This window comes from Pararge aegeria, chromosome 25 (assembly GCF_905163445.1).
Source record: "Pararge aegeria chromosome 25, ilParAegt1.1, whole genome shotgun sequence".
Taxonomy (NCBI): domain Eukaryota; kingdom Metazoa; phylum Arthropoda; class Insecta; order Lepidoptera; family Nymphalidae; genus Pararge; species Pararge aegeria.
Window position 1 is genome coordinate 3,083,204 of NC_053204.1, and position 15,654 is coordinate 3,098,857.

At 36.0% G+C, this 15,654-nt stretch overlaps 3 protein-coding genes across 3 annotated transcripts; 1 reads left to right on the plus strand and 2 right to left on the minus strand.

Annotated features, from left to right (window-relative positions):
* Positions 1-4,494, minus strand: LOC120634893 (pro-resilin-like). Its single transcript, XM_039905765.1, has 5 exons — positions 4,440-4,494; positions 2,920-4,023; positions 2,228-2,372; positions 949-1,083; positions 1-204 (listed from the first exon to the last, which is right to left on the minus strand). The coding sequence occupies exons 1-5, from the start codon at positions 4,490-4,492 to the stop codon at positions 79-81; spliced, it is 1,563 nt and encodes a 520-aa protein (XP_039761699.1). The 5' UTR covers positions 4,493-4,494; the 3' UTR covers positions 1-78.
* A 4,513-nt stretch (positions 4,495-9,007) lies between these two features.
* Positions 9,008-10,660, minus strand: LOC120634729 (spherulin-2A-like). The gene is made up of 2 exons (XM_039905503.1): positions 10,054-10,660; positions 9,008-9,321 (listed from the first exon to the last, which is right to left on the minus strand). The coding sequence occupies exons 1-2, from the start codon at positions 10,658-10,660 to the stop codon at positions 9,023-9,025; spliced, it is 906 nt and encodes a 301-aa protein (XP_039761437.1). The 3' UTR covers positions 9,008-9,022.
* A 3,502-nt stretch (positions 10,661-14,162) lies between these two features.
* On the plus strand, positions 14,163-15,610 carry LOC120634872 (spherulin-2A-like). Its single transcript, XM_039905715.1, has one exon. It carries the CDS (start codon positions 14,179-14,181, stop codon positions 15,091-15,093), a length of 915 nt encoding a protein of 304 aa, XP_039761649.1. The 5' UTR covers positions 14,163-14,178; the 3' UTR covers positions 15,094-15,610.
* Positions 15,611-15,654: the final 44 nt, after the last annotated feature.

The following is a 15,654-nucleotide window of genomic DNA, read 5'->3' on the forward strand; positions in this document are numbered from 1 at the left end:
GAAAATTTTCAAATCTTCAAACATCTTCAAGTCTTCAATAGAATCCATAGCAAGGTTGTTTTCGTGTTTTACGTAGTCCTAATAAGGTCCATCAGATGAACGGGTAAGATCGGCTGCGTTGTCATCGTAACCTAACCTGGCTTCTGCTGGTTCCACTGAGATTCTGGGCTTGAAGCCTTGCTCATCAGCTTCGTATTCTACAACCTGGAAATAGATTTTAACGCATTATTTGACACGTTCTGAGTAACAATAATTAGTACATGAGACATACCAAGAAATTCTGTTCACATTTTTTTTTGACAAAAAAGAACCGATTTTGTACGCTTTTTTCACGGTTTTTAGTAGATAGGTTTCGAATTATATCTAAGTTTTAATAGCCAAATGTCTACTACTCATAATCCTTTACAAAAAAATTATTTTCCCGAAGCCGGGGCGTAAATGGTTGAGGAGTTCTCCCGTCACTTTATCATCAGCTCCTTTATTGTGACGAGCATAAATTGCTCACCTATTATATTCCATAACCGAAGGGCAACTAGCAACTATACTTATTAATTTTAAACACTTATTAATGTATACTTGGTGTTTATCATTAGAAAGAAGGAAATGCTCAAGTTACATTGAATAATATCAAATCAAATCAAATCGCTATAGATGTGCTTGTGTGTATTTGAAGAGTTTCCTTGATTTTTCCTGGAACCCTCCAATAAATCGTCACCAAATTATAATGGGAACACCTCTGAGGTATTGTATGCCAAACAAAAAAAGAATAATAAAAATCGGTGTATAATTGGCAGAGTAATCGCGCAACAATTATACAAAAAAAACATATAGTCGAATTGAAAGGAGGTTATAAATTCGACTGTATGTTTTTATTTTAAGTTTGTTGAAAATAGTTCACATTTCTTCTGGAGATCAGAACTAAATTCAACATAGCGGGTTTTAAGTTACCTGTTTAGTTCCATCAGGCAGTACGACAAAATACGATCCTTCGGCCCTGTTCTCCTGCCTGGATTCCGTGTGTCCAAAGTCACTTCCGCTTATATAGTCGCTCACCTTATACCCGAAGTCGTAGTTAGCTGGTTCCTTAAAACGAATTTAATTTATAACCAAGACAGACACGATAGCTTGTAAAGCAAGGTGAACCAATACACCTTCTCTATTCTCTGCTAGCCTGGTATTATCCAATCCACAATCCACATGGAGTTACGCTTAGTATGTGTTTTTTTTACGTTATAGTGTTTCGTTACACGAAAACGACTTGCAAATCTTATGAGCTTTTTAGGCAATTAAATATCACTTGCTTTAACGGGGAAAATATCGTGACAAAACCTGCATTCCTGAGAGTTGTCTTTAATGTTCTCTAAGACATGTGAAGTACCAATCCGGACTTGGCCAACGTGGTGGGTGAGCAAAAACCTTGCTCATTCTGCGAGATGACCTGCAGCTTTAATACAAGATCTGCTTGATTTCCGCACATAAAACTCTATACCGCCAAAGTACAATTGGCCTAATATCATTCGTTTTAGAGTATCAAATCTCATACATCTGATTTCCATTTTACAAACGCACTGCAAAAAGCTGAAGCGTTGTAAGCAAATATGGACTTTAATACAATTTGAGTAACATTTATCTTCTAATATATATAAATCTCCTGTCACGATGTTTGTCCGCGTTGGACTCCTAAACTACTTAACCGATTTTAAATTAAATTGACACACCGTGAGCAGTCTGGTCCAACTTAAGAGATAGGATAGCTTAGATCTTTAATTATAGTCGCAATTTTATTTTATTGCAAATTATTTGTCTATAATTAATTGACAGTCACATGTTATATATATACTACTATACTCATTTAAGGCTTAGCGATACTGAATACTTTAAAAACAATATCAAACGCAGACGAAGTCGCGGGCAACAGCTAGTTTTACATAAGTATTTCGATACCTGAAAACGACTACTGGTTTGCGAGCTACTAAATCTTGTAGTAAGGGTATACGCATTAGAGTACCGTGTCTCGGTAAGCGAAGTGTCAGGCGGATGACGCGGTAGAGGGCCAGTATTGGATTTATAATAAGGACGATGATAATGGTTTTTGTATCATAGAAAAGGATGAGAAAGGCCGAAATTAGCAGGAGTTGGCGCTGCTAGAAAGAAGCTTACGACCAGCAGTGGATGCACATTGGATGATGATGTCGATGATGACGTGGATACGACGATTTCAACTTACTTGGTTAACTAACTCATCAAGGGCATTCCTTGCATAGCTGTATCCTTGACTGGAGAGCGTGTCATATTGTTCTGGAACACCGTATTGCTCTGATGGCATCGCGTTCCGGGCTGATGGTGCACCATATTGGGCTGATGGATTTGATCTGCGGATAGGAAAGTTTTTGGTGTGTAATAATAATATATAGTTCATTCCGGGCAGTGTAAAAACTATGGTGTTCCAACTTCTAGCACCTAAATAAAAATATCATTACTAGTGAGTACCAACGTCAGCCTACCGTCTCTTTGTTTTCTACAACATTTCATAGTGATTTTGTTATTTGACCCTAAAAAATTATTGGGCTTTTCTTGAATGTCTGTAGTACTTTGCCCGTAAGTCGGATCTAAAATCTGCTGTTATTATATCCATAACTGTTTATTTTATGCTAAATCGCAACTTTGCTTAAAATGCTCTGACGTATAATGATGACTTGAATGAAAAGATAAGGTAGGAACGTGAATATATCTGCATCCTTGAATATATTTTATAACGTTCGAGACTGATAATAAATAGAATATTTAAATTTAGGCATTGTTGGTCATGATAATCGTGCATATATGAAAAGATTTCCAAAAAAAATAAGTTTAAAAAAATACAATCTAATTGAGAACCTCCTCCTCTTTTGTAAGTCAGTTGATAAAAACCATACAAACCTTGCTGAGTCAAACGATGAAGCGTAAGCATTGGTATTGAGATCTCTAGCATCTGGAGCACCATATTCAGTAGACAAGCTTCGCCCGTCGGGCGCTCCGTAAGTTTGAGAAACAGTCCTTGAACTTGGCAGATATGAAGTAGAAATAGATTTGGAGGCTGGAGAGTAAGAATCAACATTCCTCAAACTGGGTACTGAGTACGAGGAAGACTGAGGAGTAGCGTAGTTTTGGGATGGACTTTTTGAACCAAAAGAAGATTGGAATGTTCTAGTTGACGCAGAACCTTTGTTGAATCTACTTGATGCTGAATGGCTTTGGGAACTGGGGCTATAAGTCTGGGCATTTCTAAAGTTAGGTGTTCCGTATTTCTGTGATGGAGGCTGATCAAAATTCCTCTGAGATGGAACAGCGAACTCTTCCGAAGGTGTTCTGTGGCCTGATATAGCTTGGGTTGATCTTTGTAGAGGTGTTCCATACGAGTCTGATGGGACATCAGTTTTATAATTTGCAGAACCAGTTCTCAATTGAGGAGCTCCATACTCTTGAGACAAACGTGCACTAGAACTGCTATAGTCCTGCGAACGGGTGTAATCTGTTCCAGCATCACGTTGGTTGGGAAGACCGTATTGTTGAGAAAGGCTTCTGGAATTAGGCAGTCCATAATCCTGAGAAAGACTCGATCTAGCATTCGGAAGTTCATACTGTTGGGATAGTCCAGACTTAGCATTAGGTGCCCCATACTCTTGGGATGGTCCAGTTCGTGCATTAGGAGTTCCGTACTCTCGGGATAGTCCAGTCCTGGCATTAGATTGTTTGTATTCTTGTGAATGACTTGACCTAGCATTATTGGGGAGTCCATACTCTTGTGATACTCCTTTCCTGGTATTTGGAAGCCCATAATCTTGGGATACTGATCGGAATCCAGGAGTCCCGTACTCTTGAGATGGTGCTGATCTGGATTGGTCGGTCAGTTGGGATCTAGCGCCAATTGATGCGTAATTGCTTCTAGCTCCCAATGCCGGCACGCCATATTCTTGTGACAGAGACCTTTGGGTATCAAGGCCGTGATGTTCATGACTCGATCTTGCTGCAGCATAGCCATCCCTGTAATAAAAAGCACGATTAAGATATCTTTGGTAGTTTAAGTTCCATAAAAACTGAATGAAAAGTGCATCGGCGAATTTATTTGACGCACTTAAACAATTTTTTTATTCCTTGGTTTTTTGGGAATTTATGTTGACGCTAAGCTTGCTTCGCGAATTAATAGGTCTAGTGGACTAAACTAGGCCAATAAAACATCCTGATGATAGTTTCAGGGAATATGCACCCAAGAGAGTTAAGTACCAGGTGTTCCAGTACCCCACCACCGTTGCATAGAGGTCTTTGAGATCCCATCAAGGGACCCAGGGACCCAGAGCAAGGTATTGTTGGATGAAGAAAGCCCTTTTATGGCCCGCCCACTAGTCTTACCTACTTGCTCCTCCCGAAGTAAAACTTATGCATGAGGATGTACTACTTACCCCACAGGTGGTTCAGCCAGCGCATACGCGAGTAAACTTATAAAGATGAACATCTGAAACAATTAAATACCATTTTTATAAATGAAACACCTATTATTTTTAATAGAGCTGAAGAGAAACATTACACACAAAACGTCGGGATTTTATAATTGTAACTATTATGTTTTTGTTTGTTTCTCTTTCCTTCACGCCCAAAAAAGAATGGAATAACTTGATTTTGGCATAGAATTAGTTGAATGGACGAAAAGTAACAAACGTTTCCCACTGGATTTGTAAAAATCGCTTATATAAAGTTAAAAAAAATACATCAAATGCGGTTTATTAACTTTTCTTAAAGGTTCTATCTACACTCTTAGGATATGGGATAAAAGTACCTATTTATGGAAAAAATTTAACTTGTCAAAAATTGTTTTCGGCTTCGTGTCGGATAGTGTTGAATATAGATTTACGTCCTATTTTTGTTAAATCCCTTTTAAAAACAACCTTAATGGGTTTTATTGACTCTTAAGATTATATCAATTAAAATCCCCATTGATCTTGAAAAAAATGTTTCGAAAATGCTGTTTAACTGACTGTACCTTGGAAGTTTGCGTTTTATAATTATTGAGATATCTTCTCAAATATACGTTTGACACTTGATGCTTGAATGTGTCTCATCCCAATTTCATCCCACTATATATACTGTACCCAAATCGCCAGCAAGCGGTATTTTACCAACATAACAATTCATTTTCGAAACCAATTACCACTGGAAACTAGACTCTATTCCTTTGAAATAAATAAAATGGCTGTGAGAAAGGGTTTTAATTTAAAATTTTATTCCTAAGCCAACTTAAAAATACATTTCCAAAACTATTTACAGCTCTAATTTAAACTTTGATACTTGGTGATAAAGACTCTGGGTTTCAAGGTAGGATGTGGTTTAGAGTGGTTTTCTATGGCGTCGTGTGGCGACACCTGTACCAGATGTGCTATTGTTCAAATAAATCGATAGTTCGCGTATAATGTAGGGTTACCATATTTAAATGTTTCAATACAATACAAACAATCTAAAAAAAATCTAGTCCAACCAAACTATATACAAAAAACCACTCTACAAAAAAAAATACGCCTGCTGTATCGGAGCTCCTATTTAATTCATTTAAATTTTATTTTTTATTCTTAAAGTAAATAATACAACTCAATATTCTGTGAGTACTTCAAGCGGATTCCTGTTGCCGTTATCAATATCGTATACGGTATCGCGGTAGCGGTAAGATTTCTGATAAGTCTGTTTGAAATAAGGTATTTTGAATTATAATTTTAGTTAGTTATTCACTTATAACCATTTTTTTTGTATTTATGTCAAGCCCGGAGATGGGCGTTAATAGCTGTAACGCAGTTTTAACTTATACAGTTGTTACCGCCAATTAGATTGGTCCATTAGAGATTATAAGAATACGATGTAAAATGTGGTTACGACATCGGCTTCACTTTTAGGGGGCCGAGTTTGATTCCCAGCATGCACATCTAACTTTTCCGAGTTATGTGCGTTTCAGCAATTAAAATATCTATTTATATTTACATTATACTTATATTTTATATTTATTTATTTGTATAATGTTTATATCTCATTTATTGCACCACCTACATCTTTTGTATGTTATTTCCTTTTGCGTCTCTGGTTGCCTGGAAGAAATCGCTATGTAGCGATAAGGCCACCAAATTGTACTCTCTTGCTCTATGTGTATATTTGTGCAACTACTTTTTTCATTGGGGTACAATTACGGTGTACTAATCCATTCATTCGTATCACTTGTCTTAACGGTGAAGGAAACCATTGTGAGACAACCTGCATACCTGAAAGTTCTCCAGGACGTTCTAAAAGGCGTTTGACGTCCACCAATCGGCACTGGGTCAGCGTTGTGGACTACGGCTTAAAACCCTTCTCACTGTGGAGTACCGTGCCCTCTAGTGGGCTGGCTGGGTCGGTATGATGATAATGATCATGATAGGTCGGTTACAAATAAATATAAAAAAAAGTGTGTGCGTGTAACCTTTACGCACGATTGAAGTAAAACCTTTATTATTATTTATTGATGAAAGAGTTAAATGTTCCTGGGACTCCACCATTTCATTTAATATTCACTATTTCATTTTATATTCTATTTAAAATTCATTAATATCACTTTCACATTATATAAATATTTTCGTTTGTTAAATTATTGAGAGTTGAAAATTGAAGGTTAGATCAGCACATGTCAATATCACCTTGTCATTGAATATTATAGAATGTCGCAATCGTCAGAAAGTTTATTACAAAAGTAATTAATAAACAAATATATTTAGAGATTTACAAAAAACTTTACAAATTAAAACTTTTAAAGTTTTATTCACTTTGCTATTCACAATTGATCCGTTTGAAAATATTGGAAATAAATAATCCTCATTGATTATCATATTTGCCACTAGCTGGTTTATGACACATGTATCTATGCTTACGACCAATCCAAATTATTATTTTTAAATAGCGGAAACTACACAAGACGTCGGAGCGTTACTTCCGTCAGAAAAAATTCTTAGTTACTCCCTAGTCGCGGCTAAAGAAATTTTACTTCAAAAAGACATGTCCTGAATAAAGCGGTCTAGTTGGAAATCCTAGTATAATGCTACATTAGCATTGAGATCGCTCACGATTATCGCTTTGCGGCTAAGATGCGTCTGATCTTGATCTGATTAGCTTTTAACTGACTTCAGAAATAAGGCGTTCTATCATCATCATCATCATCAAAGCTCTACAGCCCTTGGTGCATTCTTAACAGTTTGATAGTTTTGACGACATTCGGTTCTTTAAATAGTTCGTATAGCTCGTGATTATACCGAATGCGCCAAAAACCATTATCCTGCATAGCACCAAACACGAGGCGTTCTCTATAGCTTCATAATAATAACACAGTATACACGTTTTATAACTTTACTATCAGAGTTAATTTTAATCATTATTACCACATCGTCCCCTCAGAGGCTGTAGCCCCGGGCCTTGGCACCTTTGGTCCTATGGTAAATACGTCCATGGCTGAACCCCATTCTGTGAGCAGAATGGGAAGTGTTTAGGCCCGTAGTACACCACGCTGGCAATGCGGATTGGTGGACTTCACACTCCTTCTAGAACGTCACGAGAACTTTCAGGCATGGTGGTTTCCTCACTACTTTATCCTTCACCGTTAAATCAAGTGATATAATCATCAACAAATTTTAAAAACCCTGACTTTTAACACATTCTACGTCATTCTACAAGTCTATCATTTAATACCCATAGTGAGGGAGTTAGGTTATGTGCGTTTTAAGTAATTAAAATATCACTTTCTTCAACGGGGAAGGAAAACATCGTGAGGAAACCTGCATGCCTGAGAGTTCTACATAATCTCAAAGGTGTATAGAGCCCACCAATCCGCACTGGGCCAGCGTGTTGGACTACGGCCTTAACCCCTTCTCTTTGTGGGCCGGTAATGGGTTGATGTGATAATGATAAAGATGTATAGTGTTCTACTAGTAAAGCTCTTTTATTTGATAACCATATTGTGGGGGTTGTGAAAAAATATATAATCCGCCATTTTACACGCCACACTCACACACACAGACACACATGTCAAACCATACATAACACCCCTTTGTTTTTGCGTCCGGGGTTAATTAGACGATTTTAATTATTTTCACCATTACAAAGCTATTATTTGGAGGGCCATCTGCTTGGACCGTCAATTATAAAAACAAGAAATAACCACGATATATATGTACTCAACTACTTTGCTCTAATTGACTCGTGACTATAAATTAACTTGGTTATTGATACCGACCTTGTTTCTCAGTTTGCATTGAAAATGGCGTGAAGATTCAATCCATTCGAAATTTAAATAATTGATTTATGTTGTGCTGTGCCATTTTTTTTTTCTGTATTTATATCTCAGCACGCACCTCTAAGTTTTCTAAGTGACGTGCGTCTTGAGCAATTAAAATATCACTTGCTTCGACGGTGAAGGAAAACATCGTGAGAATTGCGTGGTTGCATACCTGAGAGTTTTACTTAATGTTCTCAAAGGTGTTTGGACCCCTACAATCCGCACTGGGCCACATTACAAGTAAGCAACGATATTTTAACAGCAGAAACGAAACAAAAACAAACTCGTGATAAATTTTTAATATTACATAACATGTCTTGTTACAGTTAGTAGTCAGTTAGTTAGTGTTTTTACCTACACTTGAAGGATTTTAAATTTTATAAATTTTAAAATGCATATAAAAATTTTTGGAACCGACAGGATTTGAACCTGCGACTCTCTGGCAATCGCAGCCTGAGCGCTTTCTCAGATTAAGCTACGACTCTCCTACCGCCGATGCCGAAATTAGTATGTATATGCCTTTCACATCAGTCTTAAAGCGACTGTAGCGTCATCTAGTAGGTAACGTTGCAGTTTCGATCTACTTTTTCAAAGGTCCATATTACAATGAGACACGTTTGAAACAAGAGATGACACATTCCTTTGTTAAAATTAATTATATTAAATTTTTATATGCATTTTAAATTTATAAAATGACATAACATGTTATAGTGGTAAACCAGAAATCTTATCCGTCACCCTCAAAGAGGCATCCGTAAAAACGCCGATTCTAACAGTTTCATGAAAACTCTTCTGTGTTTCCAGCCCCCCGCTCTTCATAACGCTATTAATCGAGGGTCCGTAGAAATGGTGGCCCTCGTGTTTCTTCTTAAAGTTAATCGCAACGTTGCCTCTCAAAGTAACTATGTATTCAACGAGGATTTCCAAAGAGCACCTATTGGCTGACAGTACTGCTGTTGCGGATTGGTGCGGATTTAATTCTATTTCCACGCCTGTGTTGGTGCCTGTGAAGGAATCCAATAAAAACTTTTTCAAGTGAAACCTCTTTTGAATTATTGTGTATTGAAACAGGTGAGCTTACTACTATTAGAATTCTCAATTCTGGGCTACTATTACAAAGAATAAATAAATAAATAACTAAATATTATTCAAGGACAGTTCACACATCGCCATCTAGCCCCAAAGTAAGCGTAGCTTCAATTTCTTCAATCCGTATACTTCACACCAAACAGATCCTCCGCAATGTACCCTTTACGCACGTATTGTTAAATTAACAATTATTAATTGTAAAGTCAACATCTCCTGAGGATGCTCCGGTTCGTCGGAGCGATAGATAAAAGTTATAAGTAATAATAATTACAAACTAAAATTAATATTTACAATAAATATAAGCCGTCTAACTGTTCACTTATGGGCATGGTACCCAAAATGCTGGCGCTATTGCCCCTTTGAATTGCTAGACTTAGCCGTTTGGCTAAATAAGCGCCAGCTCTTGGGTCACCAGACGTCAACACCAATTTTTGAGACACGAATAAATTTTTTCGTGTCCGCAGACCCAGGGTCTCAAACGCAAGCGCCGCAAAAACGTAGTCATTACAAATAACGGAGTTGTTACGGCGCTTAAGCATTTGAGCAGATTCGGCAGCTGTGGGAATCGAACCCACGGCCTTGGACTCAGAAAGCACGGTCGCTGGCCGTCGACCGTTTTAAGAAGTAGGTACACATAATTTACCTACCTATTGTAACTGACTCCGACTTCTCTTCACTTTTCCCCCAACTGGACGTATAAGAAAAGCTTGTGGTTCCGGAAACCTTTGCGAAAATAACGTTCAAATCGTATTCGATCTCCTGCGAGATAGTCACATCTTTGCTACTGGACCAGCTGGTCGTCAAAGTATTTTCAACACTTTGACTAATGCCGGCATTAACTTTGATTGTCTTATTTGAATTGTTGTCGAAATCTTGAGCAAGTATTAGCACGGATTTAAAGGAACCTTCTTTTATTATCGCAGATTTAACTGTCAGTATTCTGGATACTTGGTCCCAGTTGTTTTTTTTATACAAATCGCCCCAGGGTGTTGGGCTTTTTAAATAAACATCTTTGGGTATTGCGCCGTAATGATTTCTGACGGCCCTTTTTAAGTTTATTTGGTTGATGTTAAAAAGGTTGATATCTTTCTCACTGACGACATCTTTGTTATATCCTGAATAAGTAATAGTTGTATCTGTTATTTCCCTCCCTGCTTTTACATCTATTGTTATCTTAGCTTCAATTAATAGTAGTAATGTAGAAAAAGTAAATAAAGCAGTACGCATTTTTATCTCGTAACTGTTATTCCACATTCCATATGATTATTAATTGATTCTTTATTTAATTAATTTTCGACTGCTGTTGCACGCCTCATAAGCGAAGCGTTGAGGTTGTGCTCTACTCTCGACATTTCAAAAAAAACAGTTTTGTCGAAACTGAAATTGATTTTTTGTTATTTATATTGCACTTACAGGTTAATTTGAGTACACTAATATCAAGTCAAATAATTTGTCAGGCACATAAAATACATTTCAATAACAATTTTTTTGTTTAACATAGTAAATAATAACATTAAACATAATCTTTTCTGGACGTCCGTGTATGGACGGGTGTATGTGGCATCAAAATTGGTCGAAAAAATGATCGTATCGGAATATTTTTTTTTTAATTATCTAAAGTAACACACGACATAATTTCTTAGTTAATATGAGCGTTCAATTCACTGTCGTTAAATTTCCATGTAATTATTCTAGCTAATATTAATTGTAACTTTCAATGTGCAATCATTATGACATTCCCGTGTCTTGTTTACAAAAAATGAATAATAATTAATATGAAAAAAAAAATTTGTAATGAGCATTGAAAGTTTCAGTTCAATAAAATTCAATTTTATTGTGAAAAAAATGAGATTATGAGGCGTGCACTTTTGGATTATCCAATTTTTTTTTTTTTTTTGTAATCTTTAAAACAATTAAGCCCATAAGTTATATGAAATCTATATATATAAAAGAAAGTTGTGTTAGTTACACAATTTATAACTCAAGAACGGCTGGAGCAATTTTTATGATTTGATTTTTTGGATTCCTCTAAGGCCGGAATAGCAAAAAAAATATTAATATATTACATTCACCAAAAAAAAAGGTCCACAGTACGAAGTTCGCCGGGAACAGCTAGTAAATATACTACGACAACACACATCGCCCCAAAGTGACGGTACTTAGATGACTGATAATTTTATGAATAATGTACATAAATACTTAGAAAATACTAATAAACACCCAGACACTGAAAAACATTCATGTTCATCACAGAAACATTTTCCAGTCGTGGGAATCGAACCCACGGTCTCGGACTCAGCTAGCAGGGTCGCTGCCCACTGCTCCAATCGGCCGTCAATATATATAAGGTATAGTAGATTGAGCACTCAATTAAACATTCTACACTTTAGGTTGAAATCGCATTTGTCAACAACTTGCTTAGAAAAAATTCTAAAATATTGAATACTTACTGATTTATTTTGACTGTCTTTAAAAAACTTAAGTTCTTTTAATGGAGGCCGTACGCAAACAAAAGTATTTTTTAACAAGTAATCCTCATGATGAGTAAACTTTGAACCCGGTTTTGATAACGCGGTTTCATGTAAAAAATACTTAGTGATGTTTTCGTATCTTAAGTATGTATTATTATTTCTTCATTTAATTGAAATAAAAAATTTCATCTATACTAAAAATGTATCAGTCCGTAATACGTAGAAAAAAAGGTATTCTGTAATTGCAAATGGTGGATCGAGTCCACCAATCCGCACTTGGCCAGCGTGGTGGTACGGCCTTAACCCCTTCTCATTGTGGGAGGACGCCCGTGCTCTGTACCTACTGTAGTAGTAATATCTAGCGTTAAACCTAGCCTCTTTGTAATTTCGAGATACTGCATAAACGGACTATTCCGAGATCTAACTCACTAGATCCGAGGCTCAATTTAGTACCTTCTCTTCTTTGTACTGAAGTAATGTTCATAATAATGTCTTATTATCTGACCGGTCTGAAGGGCACTGCTGAAGTTCCAGACATAAGCGCGTTCTAATAAACAACAAACAAACAAACCCCTCAACTTCATCATTAAGATAGATAGATATAGATTGCCATATTGTACTCGCGTGTCGGATCTAGATACCGTAGTAGGGGAGTAGTGGAGACCAATCAGAAAGGTTTTGAACTTGAACTGTCGATACTGATTAGCTATCGTGTTATCGAGTTCAAGGCATAAACGAATAGCGGTTACTATAAATATATGGTGGTTCGGACTTTCGCACGCACCTCTAACTATTCTAATATGTTAAAATATCACTTGCTTCAACGGTGAAAACATCGTGAGGAAACCTGCATGCCTGAGAGTTCTCCATAATGTTCTCAAAGGCATGCGGAGTCCACCAATCCGCAGTTGGTCAGCGTGGTGGGCTGTGGCCTGGACCCTTCTCATTCTGAGAGGATAACCGTGCCCTGTAGTGGGACGGTAATAGGTTGATGAACGATGATGATAATTATAAGACTGAAGAGCTTGTTTGGTTGAACGCGCTAATCACAGGAACTACTGGTTCGAATTAGAAATACAGTCCATTTAGCGTAGCGTAGGTACTATGCGCGTGCCGGTCTTTAAGTTTCAATAGGGCTGTCATAAGTAAACACTTAAAATGTTTTGAATTAGTTTGTATGGAAAAATAAGTATACTTCTTTTGATTTAATATTTTTACAGGGAGATTCCTTATGAAATATACGTATGCACCCATCAACGCTATTTCATAATTTCGTTACACGTTGTATAACATTAGGCTACGACCAAAAGTAGAAGAAGAAGAAGAAGAAATACTTTATTGCACACAAACATCAGAATATACATAAAATATAGAATAAACAACAACAAGAATTGTAGGCATGCAAAGGCGGCCTTATTGCTGCAAGCAATCTCTTACAGGCAACCTCTGACAGAAGGAAAAGCTGCAAGAGAGCGGGATAGTGCAATTATACTACATATAATATACATATATATTCGGCAATAAATAGACATACATATAATATTAATAAATATATAAATACATACATAATTAAATAATGAAAAAAGAAAAATACAAAAAAAACACATTAATTACGATATTTAAAATTTAGCAAAAACGGTAAATTCTGCGTTTGATAACTTCCGAAACGGAGTATTATGCTGGACATAATATTCCTTTCCAACTGTGACAGTTTTATTATACAATTTAATATTTTTAGAAAAACAACCGCACAAATTTTTCCATCTATATGTATTATTACTTAAATAAATAAATAAACATGAAGTAAAAAAAAAAAAAACCGCACAAATATGTCACAGTAATATACGGAAATTATTTAAAATAGATAAATACGCACTAATACTTTAATCAGTAGGGCCTCATTTGTCATAGTAAATACAATAATGAAACAAGGGAAGCTAAAATAATGAAGTCTTTGAAGTAGTCGATGCCCTCTTCAGGTGCGAGCGCTCTACTATTTGAGGACATATCGAACCATTAAGTGAAACCACCTTATATGGTCTGAGAACCTCAAAAATGGGTAATTTGTATTACTGCAACCGTTAACGTAGTGTTTACGTCCTCTTTGGCAACTGTACTAATTCTACCAACATATTTTATTTTTATTATTATAATTAAAGCTTAGGGCACACATTGTTTTTATTTAATTATGGTCATTCTGTAATTGTTATTAATAGTGTAAATGTAAATATTATTCTCGCTAAAAGGTTAGTTACCATCAGTTGTTCGTTTTATTCCTAGTTTATCGCTATAAACAACATCATGTGTTTTATTACGTATTTAATAATCACAATGATTTTTATTACGAATTGTTACGCTAAAATTACAATAAATATAACTGTAGCGTCAAGCAAAGGTGGAATAATATTACATTTTGGTGGGAGAGATACCAAACTGATAAGTGACAAAGAAGTTAACATATTTAATATCACAGATGTAAATTTAAAACGTGGTATAAGGGTTGAATTTGGTGACACACCCAATGATGTTTATCTAAAAGACCCCACTCCGTATGGAAATTTATATCAAAAGTTTAAATGGCAACAAGTGAATAGGGAAATTATTGTAAAAAGTGCATCGGTGCTTGACATTATCAATGAAAACATTGTACTAACCGTGCACGAGCATATTAATAATGCTACAAGGGAATTAAAAATACCAATAAAAATTTTTGAAAATGTTGAAAATACTTTTAAATCATCTTGGTCAAAGAATGGTTTACCAGACGACGAAATTTATTACGACATTAATATTGATTTTTTTAATGAAAAAAAAATTAATTTTGAAAATAAATGGAGAAATGACTCGTTAAGAACGGCATCACTGCTTTTCGGATACCAAACGGCAGGTAAAATCAATATAGCGCCAGGTAAAGCTATAATAATGAAATTGAGAGCGAACAAAACAATAATACTGCTCAAAATTACTTATATAGCGTATCTAACGGGCAGTTTTTTAGCTAACTATGCCCACTTGTTGGGGACATATCATTTTTGGTCTCCATCAGTTTCGAGTATTATGAAGGCTGCGAAACTAAGTAATAAAATAATTACAACTGAAATTTTGGAAATAAAATGCCATACGGATCCAGTTTTGGATATTTTTGATAAAAAGAACGGAAATAGGATACCTATTATATTTTTAAGCAGACCATTTCGCAAACGAAATCGTAAATAGTCATTATTTTACTGTATTGAATTTTTTTATATTGGAGCTATGTTCGACGCGACTAACACTTTATTGCACGTATAACATACAGGAAAAGAAACATTAAGGAGAATACGGTAAACAATGTAGACATGCCGGCCGGAAAGGCGGCCTTAATGTTACAAGCAATCTTTTACAGGCTACCTTTGTGAAAGGACTTACAGCAATAGACGTAGAGATAGTATATTAATTTATTATCAATGGATGGGGCTCAACTCTTGACGAGCTGGTTCTACCACGGGTATGGCTCGTCAGGAGTGGAGCCCCATGTTACTATTACGACCCTAAAGTTGGTTATGGGCTACAATCCATCCGAAAAATGGGTATGTCAGCTGTCAGTCTGTTCAGTCTGTACCTAGCGAAGTAGGCTATCATTTTGGATCACGATTAACCTGCGATTGGAAGTGTGTTCTGGAAATTTTGATGGAAGTGAATAAATAAATAAAGTCTTAATAAATAAAATCTGAATAAAGCCTTACCAGAATCATCAGGTGTTCTTATTCCAAATCCACATTTAGATTATAAAGCTGA